Consider the following 14,119-nt stretch of genomic DNA (forward strand, 5'->3'; position numbering starts at 1 on the left):
TCTTCATAGCGGTTAGCTACAAACCCAGCGACCCGAGTTTGATTCCCGCTCACGGCCAACACCAGTAACTGTTATCTGAACCGGTCCTGGGCCTCCCCTAGGTCAACTCAGCCTCAAATGAGTACCTGGTGCGGTGTGTCAACATCGCCGCTAGCCAACCACCTGCTCGTGTGCTGTGCCGGCCTTCATAGGTGCTTGCGAGCAGCACTTGACGCAACAGTCTGTTGAGGCTATGTGTGTGTGTGTGTGCTCACTGTAGGCACTCAGTCCGGCCGTGCTGTCATCTCTGCGCGTGGAGAGCGTCGCCACCATCGCGGACGAGCTGCTTCAACTGCTCAATCAGTCGCAGCTCAACTCAGTCGCAAGAGTCTGGGGAGACACCCCAGTCCTCATGGCCACCCCCACCCCCACCCCCACTCCCGCCACGAACAACACCACCTCCAGCAACACAAGCAACACCACCTCCAACACCATCTCCAACAACACAAGCATCAGCAGCTCTAGCAACTCCACGAGTTCCAACACAGCTCCTTCCACCACCACCACCACCATCCCCCCTGGCTTCACAAACAACAACACAAGCATCAGCAGCTCTAGCAACTCCACGAGTTCCAACACAGCTCCTTCCACCACCACCACCACCACCATCCCCTCTGGCTCTGGCAGCACAAACAACTACACAAACATCAGCAGCTCTAGCAACTCCACGAGTTCCAACACAGCTCCTTCCACCACCACCACCACCATCCCCTCTGGCTTCACAAACAACACAAGCATCAGCAGCTCTAGCAACTCCACGAGTTCCAACACAGCTCCTTCCACCACCACCACCACCATCCCCTCTGGCTCTGGCAGCACAAACAACTACACAAACATCAGCAGCTCTAGCAACTCCACGAGTTCCAACACAGCTTCTTCCACCACCACCACCACCACCATCCCCTCTGGCTTCACAAACAACAACACAAGCATCAGCAGCTCTAGCAACTCCACGAGTTCCAACACAGCTCCTTCCACCACCACCACCACCATCCCCTCTGGCTTTGGCAGCACAAACAACAACACAAACATCAGCAGCTCTAGCAACTCCACGAGTTCCAACACAGCTTCTTCCACCACCACCACCACCTCTGGCTCTGGCAACACAAACAACACAAACAACACAAGCAGCAACGGCTCCAGCAGCTCCACGAGTTCTAACTCGCCCATCACTTCCAGCACCCCCACGACTGCCAGGACCCCCACCACTACGGCCGCCAAGCCCAAAGAACCTGGCGTTGGCTATATGCTTATTCCTCACGTCTCACAAAGTGAGTGGAGACGTTGACACACGGAGAGAGGACGAGGGGAGAGAGTGCATGACTGTGAGACAGAGACAAAGGAGAGATAGTGAAAGAACGCGTTTAGGGTGGCAATATGCCTCGGCAAGGTAAGGTAATTTACCCTTTTTACCGGGTAAAAGGGTAAAGGTAAAGGTGTCGACCATGCCAAGGGGTAAGGTAAAGGGTAGGGTAAAGGTAGCGCAGAAGAATTACCCAGTAGGGTAAAGGTAGTGCTAAGTATTACCTGGTAAATACCTTGTTTACCGCTCGCTAATAGCTCTGTGGCGCAGTCCGTGGCCTCCATTTTAAATTGGAATCATTGATGTCGGACCAGATGGAGACGGACCACGTTCTTGAGGTAGAGGATGAGGTCGAGGATGCCAGCAATGGCATTCCCGGGGTCGCTGCGAACAGCAATCGAAAGAGGCAGCGGCATGCGTTCCCGTGGGAGCACACGCACGATTGGATGGAGGGTGATCCCCGTGTGCAGCAAGGGAAGCGGCAGTGCGTGCACTGCCGCAAGTGGTTTTCCTCCCACACGAACGCGTTGGGGTGGAAAGCCCACCTCAAGAAGCACAACATGCTCGCCCCAGGCAGCGAGGTCGGGACGTCGACGTTGGCGAGCCGCCTAACGCAGCAAACGCTCAGCCGGCCAGTAATCCCAGATCGCCTCCTGGTAATGTTTGAGAACGCGGTGGTTGATTTTGTTATCCAAGGTGCAATCTCTTTGTGAGCCGCGGGCAGCGACAATTTCAAGAACTTGGTCCACACATTGACGCAGGGATACGAGGGCCCGTCGACCCGCACCATCATTCGCAGGATTGTCGAGCATCACGCCATCATGCTGCCCATCGTCGGGGCGTTCTTCTCCAACCTGAACGTTCGCCATCTCGCTCACCATCAATGGGTGGTCGAACCGCAACCGGAAGGGATTTTGGATGGTCACGGTGCACTGGATCGACAGCAAATCTGGTGGGTCGAAATCCATGCTGTTGACAATCCTCAATGTGCAGTCCGGAAGGGGTGTCGGCAAGCGCATTGGCACCGCTCTGTTTGAGCACCTCCAAAGCCTTGGGCACAATATCTCGACCAAGCTGCTCGCTGTCACCAGCGACAATGGCTCCGATGTGATCAGTGCTGTCAAGACGTTCGCCCTGGTCAACGCGGATGCCGGATATGAGCAGTTGCAGGTTCGCCACCATATTCGCTGCGCGGATCATTCGGTCCAGATCGGCGTCATCCAAGTTCTCAAACCGATCAAGTCGACCAACGCCGAACTGCGCGAGGCGCTCGTCAATATCAGGCGCAGCAAAGTCGTCTGGCAGTAGTACCGCCGCGAGGCCGAGATCGCCAAGCTCGCCAACAGAGAGCCGACGCACCAGGACTCGCCGACCAGGTGGAATTCGACGTTTGACATGGGCGACGACGCCATCAAAAAGCGTGTCCCATTGGACATTATCATGGCGCGCTTCCAGGATGTGATCGGCGTCGGTGCTTTCTCTGAACTGCAGTGGGCAAACATCGAGGGCGTGACAGCATTCCTGCGAATGCCGTGCCAGGTCATGACCTCGTTGTCGGCGGACCGCAAGTCGACATTGGATCTCGTGCCGGTGACGATGGAGCACGTGATCCGTCATTGCGATCGCGGTGAAGTCACCCTTAGAGCGATCGATGAGTCCTTGACCGCGACGGGGATAAAGGCCGAGCTGGTGCAGTACCACGACTTCCTGGTTCAGGAACCCGCCATTGTGGCATCCTACTTGAATCCACAGCTGCCAAAAACGACAGACCAAGATGAGCTGGCTACACTGAAAGCCATGATCCGCTCTGTCCTGCAGCATCGCTACTCGGACGTGCTCGCGATCCCGCCAACGGCAGTCGCTGCCCATATGGAGGAGGGGTCGCTGTTCAGCACCCTGTTCAGCAATGTCGGCAACTCCATAGACGACGGCGATGGAGTCGATCGTTTTCTGAGCACGGGCATCACGACCGCCAGCGCCTTCATTGACGTAATGCAGCGGTGGTCTCCCCGCAAATATCTGCTCCCCGCCCACTACAAGATGGCCTGCGACTACTTGGGAGCGCCGGCGATGTCAACTCCCTGCGAACGCGCGAATAGCGGAGCCGGGCGGGAGTTCACGTGCGTTCGCCAGTCGCCGTTGTCGACGCTCTTTATCAAGTCCATGTGCTTGCGCTCGTGGATCACGGCTGGTTGCCTGAAGGTCCCCGTCTAACCGGGCCGGAGCGGCGCAGGATCTTATTGCCTGTCGTTCATCCGAGGACGACGGCAATGACAAACTTGATCAGGTTGTTGATGAGATTGTCATCGACCAAGACGACTGGGATGAGGTTATTGAGGACAGTGTCGTCGACAGCCTCAACGCCCGATTCGAGAGTATTCTATAGGAATACAGCGCTCTACCTCGCATTTACCTGTTAATAACCTTTTTCATGTGTAGTAGTACCCCGGTAATTACCCTGTAATCGGGTAATTAGTATGGGGTAAGGGTAAAAGGTAGGGTAAAGGTAGGCTCGTTATTTTTACCTTTTACCTGACCTTGCCGCGGACTAGGTGGCAAAAGAGGTGCAAGACAGAGAGCGTTAGAGTGCCAAGACGTGAGACACAGAGAGGGTATAATACACCAACCCCGCACCATCTGAAACAAAGACAAAGATCCATCGTATAGCCTTAATAGAGTTTTTTTGGGATAGATCGCGTAAATACAAATGTGTTGTTAGACCCACCACCACCCGATACAGCCAATTAGTAAGGTTTGTCACGTAAACAAAACATGCCAATTCATTACAAACCAAGGGCGTCAAAACCACCATGACTTTGTGGGCTGCCACAGATTCACAAACCTGATGTCCCATTAAGACCCACATTATGCATGCGCATTATGCATGCACACCATGCTTGTACATTCTGACGATTTTTGTGTCCATGAAAATCGCAGTACCTGTTGTTGTCTGCTCACAGTTAATCACCTGTATAGACATGCAGTTAAACAGTGTAGTACTATTACTGAATGATTTGCTTCCAAGCAGCACCAAGCCCGTAGCTATCCGAACAGTTAATTTTATTTTATTTATCTCAATTTCGATAGATTATATAATTAGTCTTGGCCAGTAGTAACTAGTTTAGCACAGATCTTCAACATTATCAAAATCAATTGAGCGTCCTTGTTGGCACGTGTGTTTTCCCACTGCCGACAGTTGTATTTTGGAGTATTTAATATTCCTTTGATGTTCTTTTAGTCTCGTGCTGATCATTCGTCCTGTGTGACCAACATAGCATTTGCCACAGAGCAATGAATCCAGTACACATCTTATATTGATAGCTTTGGTAATACATCTTTAGTACCACAAATTAGTTTCTGTATTTTATGTATCCTGCCAAATCTGACTCAGATGTTTTTTTCCCCCAAAATTTGGCTAGTTTATCAGTTACTCCTGCAATGTACAGTACAATTGCTTGGTCAGTTTCAATACTAGTGCTCTTTGTTTTGGATTTGGCATTCAGGCAACTATCGGCGCTTGGTTATTCTCTGGGGTGGGTGGGTTTGCCCGATCACTGCATGGTTCCGTGTGTGTGCCGCCTCCTCCTCCTTCGCAGGTGCCACCTCGACGGACTCTGGAGCAGCTACTCGACACGTGGGAGCGGTGACGTGGACGTGCGCCCTCTCGCTTGTGCTCGCCCGCGCCGCGTGGCCGGCGTGACGGCACTCGCCTCGCGTCTCCTTGTCGCCCTTCCCTGTAACACTTCGCAATCGCTATGAATGGTGGTGACCCAAAGTCGTCAACGTTCATCCGAGACGGATGGCTGGATGGACGAACGAATAAACGGATGGACAGGCGCGACGGCACTCACTTCGCATCTCCGTGTCGTCGTCATTCCCTTTAACACTTCAGAGTCGCTCTGAACGGTGGTGACCAAAGTTGCCAACGTTCATCCTAGACAGATGGATGGACGGACTGATGAATGGACAGATGGACGGACTTATGAATGGACAGACGGACGAACAACCTACGTATGAATGGACAAATGGGTGGATGGGACTGAGAAGTGATTTTCGACGCAAAATTTTGGGAAGTCAATCGCCACTGGGAAACAAATCACCACTTCCTTTGGGTGACCACACACGCAGGAGATTATCACACTCTCAATGTTACACACACGCAGGATATTATGACACTCACAATGTCACACTCACGCAACCGGGGAGAGGCAAGGGATGGTCTGTCGTCTTTGGGGAACACAGTCCAGGTCTGCTGTTTTATCTCACTAATGTACATACACATAGGTTACACAGCATGAGAATGTTTGTAGTAGATTATTTTACGTCTAGAACCTTGGTGCCATTACTCAATGTACGTTTTTTGTAATTGTAGTTAACCGTTACCACGTTAATCTATGAGCTCTGCCCGTTCGTCTGCATGTCTGTCCAACTCTTGTAAAGATGATCCACGATGAACTCAACTGCATTGTAAAGTGATTCGATTGATGACTCAACCGATATAAAAACCATCGAAACTGATCAATGGGTTTCCCCTGGACACAAAGATCCGGCACTGTCAGAACACACCGCGGTGTCACGACCCTGCTGGCCGAGGCGTGACCTCCCGGGCAGGGCCGCTATCCGATCACCGTTGTCTCGTCGTGGCCTACAGACCTGCCCCCTTCACGCCCCGTGCGATCGCAACCACTATTACTATCATCCTCGCTAAATACCTCCGAGGGCAAACGCGTGTTTGGAAAGCGTTTCCGAAATTCACGCAAACGCACGCTTTTTCTCTCCGCCATTTTGTGTAAGCAGGCGTGTCAGTTTGCGCGCGACGACCCACACGTGACATTTTGAATCCGCAGCCAATGGGGTGCGGCCGGGGGCTCCTCACGCTGTGGTGTGGGCGGGGGCAGTCGCTTGCGCGTGCGCGGTCCCCTTTCGTCTGCGGTGCGTCAGCGGGGGCTGCGATTGAATTGGCCCAGCAAAGGAGGCGGGGGCACAGGTGGTGCATCTTTCAGTCATCTCCGATGGATGCGGTTGGCTACGTGCGGTGCGAAAGAAGTTTTACATACGTACAGTCCAAGGCCGTATTTATGGTATATATTGGGGGACACCCCCCCCCCCAAATTCAAATATGCCCAAAATGTGCCCCCCAATATTATGCTATAAAATAGATTTCTATTTATATGATTGTGGTTATGGTTGTACTTTATTAATCCCTAATTTCTGCCATTACATACAAAGAAACAAGAAAATGTAAAAAAGAAAAAACAGAGCAATGTAATACAATACACTATTGGACATTATTGTAAAAAAAATAAAATCCATCATACGTGTTAGTGATTTTTTTTTAATATTCTAGGAGGAAATTCGTTTTCAAATTTAGATTTTTTTTTTAGGGGGGGGGTCCCCAGACCCCCTAGAACATTTGGTCCCCCCCAATGTTGACTCCATGGCTACAGCCTTGGTACAGTCACCCCATGGCACCTGGGTCTCGGTTCCGTGACGCTCCTGCCAGCTCGCCTTGGACCACTTCGCGTGGCCTCAACATTGCGCACCGAGCACGGCACAAGCGCTGCGCGGTGTCCGTCCTCGCCACCTCGTGGTGAACGGCGGTTGTTGTTTCCAGTTTGATTTATTTGGTATAGCCCTGTGAGCCATTCGGCTCTTGAATCGGGTGCAACCGCAACAAACAAAAACATGAAACAAAAACATGAACAAGAAAACATCTTAAAGTGAATATGTGACTATGTGCAAACAGAAAATCCAAGAAAAGACTGCAAAATATTCCACAAAAAGCACCGTACACCAACGCTGTGTGCAAAAATCCCAGTGGGATGCAAGTCAAACAACAACAACCACAAGACAACTTAGATTAAGGCCATCAGTCGAACTCCGTACTACAACAAACAAACATGGCCAAACCAAAAAACTTTTCGAAATCACCAAAATAAAGCCCTATGTTGTTCTTGTTGATTGAATGGGCAGTCTCGTGGAGCGCGTGGGTGGGAGTTGAAGACGCGTCCGCTCTGGCTGCCGAGTCACGATCTCGCTCGTCTCTTGTGCAGGGCCACCAACCCCCCACACCGCGCGTACTCTTAGTTTTTTCGGTAAAGTCACGTAGGTAAAAAATTAAATTAAAATTAATAAAAAATAAAATAATAAAAAATCACGACGTTTCGGAGGCAACACAAGTCTCCGTCATCAGGTGGGACCGTCACAGCCAGATTTGCTGTATCACCGCGTGCCCAAATACTAAACGAGAGTCGTGGTTGTTGCGTCGAGTAGCTTGGTCGTCGCGAGCGGTTGCCTCGATCGAAGCTCAGGGAGGTGACGGGGGGAGAGGAACACAAAGGGGGCGGATAAGTTACGACCCCAGCCCGTTTGTTCAACGCCCTTCACACCACCCCCCCCCCCCATCTCAAGGTCACTCCTCGTGACCTTGAGATGAGCTCTCTCCTCCGTTGAGTGGGGCGCACTTGTTAGGTGCGCAGTGGCTCGAGCGGTGAGCCGTTGGATCAAAGTCGGGCAGGTCACGGTGACGAATTGCAAACAAATGCCTCGAGTTGGAAACGTCTCTGCCCGTGTATAAACACCCCAGAAATAAACGCTATTGCAGCATCGTAGAGAGTGGTCAGCCTCTCGTGTATACTGCACGCACTTGTATTTATATTATAAAAGCCCGACGTTCCGTTTATCCGTCAACTGAATGATAAGAACCTTTCAGAAGGCCTGAATCAAAACGTTATAGAAAGTGGACCCCCCCCCCCCCAGACGTGGGGGTAAAAGATTGATCTTACAGGTTTCAACAATTGTCGACCCCCCCCCCCAATTATATTTATTTATTTTGTAGGCATATATTACACACCCTACATACAATAAGTCAGTCGTGTCTGACTATAGATATGTCTACACAACCTACATACTATATAGTACAGCTATCAACATAATCACGATCCATAAGGCAGATAGCCCGTAAGGTGTCCACTGCACATTTCGTCATTTGTTACCACTTTCCTGTCTTGTGCCAATATGCTCAAGAGCTGTAGTGCCACCACATCTTTCTTGCACCGGTGTCATAATGCCGGTCAAGCCATTTCGCTGTCAGTTCTTCCCTCTCTTTCTATTTTTTTTCGTGTCTCCCCGAACAACAAACAACAACACGTCGTTTAATTGACAGCACCCGCGCGTTCACATCAAATCATCGTGTCGCGTGCATTCGTTGACATCGCAAACGCCACGCTGCCAAACCACGTGCGGGGAACAGTCGTCACAGATTTCGATTTAAAGCTTTCGTGACTGCAGGGATTCATCTTCTTGGTTATTTCGGTAAAGTCACTTAGAATGGAAATAATAAAATAATAAAAATAAAACATAATAAAAAAATTCTCACGACGTTTCGGCCACAACGCAAGCAGCCGTCCTCAGGTGAAGAACAGGTCTGTCGAGACGACAGAGTCTGAATGTGTCAGCCTGGGGTGTGTCATTCAGACTCTGTCGTCTCGACAGACCTGTTCTTCACCTGAGGACGGCTGCTTGCGATGTGGCCGAAACGTCGTGAGAATTATTTTTATTATGTTTTATTTTTATTATTTTATTATTTCCATTCTACGTGACTTTACCGAAAGAACCAGGTGGGCGGGGCGGGGCCGGGTGGGCGGAGCTGACCTCGCGACCTCCGCGACCCGGAAGTAGTTGGAGGGGAGGAGGAGGAGATACCTGCATCATGGCCGCGTCCTCACTGAGGCCACGCGTCTCCGCTCTCGGCCGGGTCGCGCTCCTCCTCCGCCGTCTCCCTGGCCCGTGCCCGCCCGTGTGAGTGCCCCCCACCACCTCCACCCCCCTGTGTGAGGAACTTCCTGGGGCCTGGAGGGAAAGGAGGGACAGCCCCCCCCCCACCCCGTGCTCAGTTGCACCTTGAATGACTTTCTGTCGGGTCTCTGTTCGGTGTGTCGGATTTGAATGGCGAATTGCGGGGTTCTGTTGCAGGCGAGGCAGTGGAGAGGAGACAGTCTAGGCGAGGTTGACAGCCTCGTGCTGACAATACACACACGAGGCTGACACTATCGTACAGACAGTACATCCTTGACAGACAGTAAAGATGATGAGACATTGCAGACAATGTACAGTACAGACGATGCATAGTACAGACGAGAGTGCAGACGAGAGAGTATAGATGAGACTGACAGTACAGACGACACCGTAGAGAGAAGACATACCGTACGGGTGAGACAGTATAGGCGAGATTGACAAAATAAGATGTCGTATAAAGGAATAGCGAGTACACTTATGATTTATCGCTTAAAATTAATGGGGGAAGGTATTGAACGCGTGTTTGTTTTCCTCCGTTAAGGCAGTGTTACTAACTAATTGTGTGCTTTTATTTGTTTTGGTGCACTATATTTATTTAAATCGATAGGTTTCAACATTTTTGGTGTGGCGCCACCCCTCACACTCCCCCCATTCAAGACTGCTGGGCTCCTGCCCTTACTAATGCCACAATGTCACCACATAGTTCATGAGCGGTGTCCGACATTAGTTAGGCAATCGGATTAAAGTGGATTTGTGCATTTTTTTTCAATAATCCCACCCAGAGGTTGGGGAACCGCTGGTTTAAAATCTGGATCTCTAAAGCGGAGTTTGTTGTTCCGTGCGCTTCGCCCACCCGGCCAGGCTGATGCAGGTGCGTGGCTCGCAGTACAACCCCCACTACCTGCCGCCAGACCCCATCGGAGAGCGCAGCCGCTTGCAGCAGCAGCAGCCCCCTGCGGAGCTGAGCGCAGAGGAGCGGGAGCTCGACCAGCTCAAGGCAGTGAGGCCCATCAAGGCGGCGCCGGCCAGCCTCACCAGCTCCGTGTTCTACGATGACACGGTCAGGTGAGCAAGCACCACCGTCACGTTCTGCCTCCGCCGCCGGTAGAGAGAAGACATATACCGTACGGGTGAGACAGTATAGGCGAGATTGACAAAATAAGATGTCGTATAAAGAAATAGCGAGTACACTTATGATTTAACGCATAAAATTAATGGGGGAAAGTATTTAACGCGTGTCTGTTTTCCTCCAAGAAGGCAGTGTTACTAACTAATTGTGTGCTTGTATTTGTTTTGGTGCACTATATTTCTTTAAATCGATAGGTTTCAACAATGTTGGTGTGGCGCCACCCCTCACACTCCCCCCATTCAAGACTGCTGGGCTCCTGCCCTTACTAGCCTGGTTTAGGGACCACCCTGGGTTAGGGGACACCCTGCTCCATAACAAGTATTCCCAATTGTTGTGTGTTGAGATACGGTTCCATGGAGATGTTATGTAAATCCAAATTGCTTTGTGTAACAAGATTTCTCATCACTCTAGGGACATTTCACTTATAATCGTGTGAAAATTGGGGCATAAATATCTCAAAGCCCCAAAACCTCATCTGGAGAGCTCTGTGCTGCCTTTTTCTGATGAGAGTGTGTAACTGGAGAAACGCTCTGTCCTCTGTTTAATGACATCTGCGATTCACTTTGATCCACAGCAAATTCATCAACATGCTGATGAAGGGTGGAAACAAGGTGCTGGCCAGATCCATCATGCAAGAGGTAAGGGAGCAACAGCCACAGTCCGGAGAAATGACCACGCTCGCACGCCAAGACTCGAGGCCAGCGGGAAGCGCCGACGATTCAAATGGCACTCCCCCCGTTGTGTGCAGACATTGGAGCTGATTAAGCGCAAGCAGCTGGAGACATACTATAAGACGCCGGAGCCCGAGCGAGACGCCATTGAGTGCAACCCCTACACCATCTTCCACACGGCCATGGAAAACTGCAAACCGGTCATCGGCCTCGTAACGGTCAAGAAGGGAGGAAAAAATTACCAGGTGAGCGCTCGACTGATACCATGTCAGAGGACCGAGCTGACACCACTGAGAACCTGGTCACAAGTGACTCATAATGAGAACCAATAATGTTTTGTATACACGTAATTCAACTCAATGTTGGATTGAGAATTTAAAATGTTCAGTTAGATTTGCATGTACTGAATACTGTTTGCAGGGCATGTAATAGATTGTGTCCGTAGCATGCAACAGAGGCCTTTTGATGTGATTTCAGAAGTAGTTGTGTGATGTGCTACAAACTGCGAGAGTTCTGAATAATAACGAAAACATTGTAGTATAACAAGGGGAGGCAGTGCTGGGGTGTAGGAACAAAAATAAGATACAAGCTGAGAATACATCCACATTTACAAGCTTTCGTCCGATTTAAGTAATTTACCACGTTCTTTTTGCACAAAAGATGGAAGCTGCTTACATCAATCATTCCGTCGCATCCCACCTCTGTGCCATGATCATTCTCCATCCTCTCCCACTCCCACAGGTGCCGACACCGCTCAAGGACAACCGGCGGCGATTCCTGGCGATGAAGTGGCTCATCACGGAGTGCCGCGAGAACAAGGCGCGCCGCTCGCTCATGCAGCAGCGGCTGTCCGTGGAGGTCCTGCGAGCGTTCACCAACGAGGGCAACGTCATCAAGCGCAAGCATGACCTGCACCGCATGGCCGAAGGCAACCGCGCGTTCGCGCACTACCGCTGGTGGTAGGGAAGGTGCCAATGCGAGCACCACTCGTCCGCCCACCAATACCCTCTCTCCGTCTCTGCACCGCCACCGCCATCGAGTGTTGTGGGAAGAAGGGAGCAGTGCAGCAAAGTCCATTGTTCTGTACACCCCCCCCATCTTCATCAATCTGCGCTGACAGTGCACGGTGAAGTCCGGTTAAATAAGCCTCACTGCCTCCATGATGCGGGTAGACCCTCATCCGGCAGTGGCTTGACACGCAGGCTGCACGTGTGACAGTTGTGGCAAGTGACCTTAGCTATGATGGTAACTCCAGTAGTTTGGCGCTTGAGGATGCGCCGATCACGGGGTTCGGCTGTGCGGCGACCTGAACGATGGGAACAGACACTGACGTGCGCAGGGTTGCCACCTGAGAGTTCCAAAAAAAACGGGACCTATCATGGGAAGCGGAATATTTCACAATATTGGAAGAGGGGAGAGCTATGTGAGTGGTGTATTATTGCCTACAACTGCTAAAATTCTGGGACTATTAATGTCACGGGGAGACGCAGACATTATCTGGGACAGCCACCTCAAAACGATGACGATCCTGGGAAAACCAGGACGGGTGGCAACCCTGGCCATGCGGTACTGTCCAGGAGCCGCCCGTCCCAAAGCGTGGTGGTTATGGGTTGGAATTGTGCACCGATTCATGATCGGTTCTCTGAACGTGCGATTCATTTAATCGAATAACGTGTCTAAGAATCGAGGTGTTTTCGATTCCTACATGCATGTAATAGTTTTACGTGATCATCCCCTGCAGTTGCTCGATGCCGCTACGTTCATCACATTGTAAAAAAATATATATAATCGAATCGCAATCCTGAATCGCGATAATAGAGTGGATTGCCGGCGAGATAATCGCTCTGCTCCTAATAGTTATCAGCAGCAACACGACTGCCCTGTGCCCTCTCTGTATTTACGGTCGATATTTTGTGTACTTTAATGTAACCTTGTTCCGCGTTTTGTTTTCACGCGTTCAAGTTATATTGTGGATTATAAATTTCTACCAAAATAAAACGCGGGAAAATTTTAAAGATCTTTTTTTTGTGTTTTGTAAGGTGCAGTATCCATCTTATTCGGTTAAACAGATTATTTCATGCTGCTGATGTTGCTGCTGCGATGGCATTGGTGCACACGCAGAACAACAAAAATTCAGCATCTGTCAATTAATATTATTGACATGTATTTAGTTATTCAGTTACAGATGAACTTGACATTAATTTAGATTTCCAATGGAGTCTTAAATTAGTTTACCTAAAGATATCCAGAAGGCACCTGTAACATTTAACGTTGGATGAGAGTACAAGGGCTATGTTTAAAACAGGGGGGTGGTGCAACAATATCTTGTACTCTACTATACTCCAAAGTCTACGCTCCCCACCTTCAATGGTCTGAACTGACCAGCGTGGCGTAGTATGGTGAAATAACCCCCACGACTTGCATGGTGTGCGGTTGGCAGATCCTCATTCAACAGTGGATTACGACAAGCGTTGTACATGACTATTTGTGCAGCATTAGGCGTCGAATGTTAAGAGGAGTGGGGAGTGATGGTACTTTGGAAGCATTAAATATTTGAGCAGATTTTCCAATTGCCTTTTTGGTTTAACACGTAGCAGGCTTTCGCGACCAACGTTATCCATAAGAGGTGTTTGGGTTAGATCACGGAAATATAGATGCGTCGTTAATCCCGCCACCACCCGACACAGCCAATTACGAAGGTTTGTCACGTAAACAGAACATGCCAATTCGTTACTCGTTCGGCACACCCGGTGTGTTGGAGAGTAAACCCACAACATTTACAATTCGAGTACGACGTTTTGCCAGTAATTACAACTAGCATCATCAGGCAACAGCCAGAGATATAAATGTGATGTCACTTGTGAGCCAATGGGGGGGGGGGGGGGGGTGGTTAAGGTATGCATATAAATTACAATGGATATACATTACCGGTTGGGTTATTCAAGGGATAATCAACACACACCATGCATGTACATCCTGCCGTTTTTAGAAAACGTTATGTGTGATACAATGATGGAATGTGACTTAACTAGATATATGGCTCGAATCATTCCCATGACTAATAAAAACACAGGCGTGGACTTGTGACTAGTTACACTGCGGGATGCTGTTTTGATAAAAAAAAAATAGTTTAGCCGTGTGTTGCTGGCGTCATTGTCGAAACGTGAAGACAACACATTC

General features: G+C 50.0%; 2 protein-coding genes across 3 annotated transcripts in view; both read left to right on the forward strand.

Moving 5' to 3' along the window:
- The window catches only part of LOC133340553 (uncharacterized), a 46,288-nt gene extending 40,428 nt beyond the window's left edge, over positions 1–5,860 (forward strand). For both annotated transcript variants that reach the window (XM_061548853.1, XM_061548854.1), the window contains exons 40-41: positions 260–1,310; positions 4,939–5,860. In XM_061548853.1, coding sequence (XP_061404837.1) covers positions 260–1,310; positions 4,939–5,042 — 1,155 coding nt within the window. In that variant the 3' untranslated portion in view covers positions 5,043–5,860. The remainder of the gene's footprint in view (positions 1–259; positions 1,311–4,938) is intronic.
- Positions 5,861–9,009: 3,149 nt separating this feature from the next.
- On the forward strand, positions 9,010–12,954 carry MRPS7 (mitochondrial ribosomal protein S7). The gene is made up of 5 exons (XM_061549030.1): positions 9,010–9,142; positions 10,001–10,204; positions 10,843–10,906; positions 11,017–11,184; positions 11,681–12,954. The coding sequence occupies exons 1-5, from the start codon at positions 9,054–9,056 to the stop codon at positions 11,900–11,902; spliced, it is 747 nt and encodes a 248-aa protein (XP_061405014.1). The 5' UTR covers positions 9,010–9,053; the 3' UTR covers positions 11,903–12,954.
- The last annotated feature ends 1,165 nt before the right edge of the window (positions 12,955–14,119 follow it).

This window comes from Lethenteron reissneri, chromosome 10 (genome assembly GCF_015708825.2).
Source record: "Lethenteron reissneri isolate LAM-NWPU_2019-01 chromosome 10, ASM1570882v1, whole genome shotgun sequence".
Taxonomy (NCBI): domain Eukaryota; kingdom Metazoa; phylum Chordata; class Hyperoartia; order Petromyzontiformes; family Petromyzontidae; genus Lethenteron; species Lethenteron reissneri.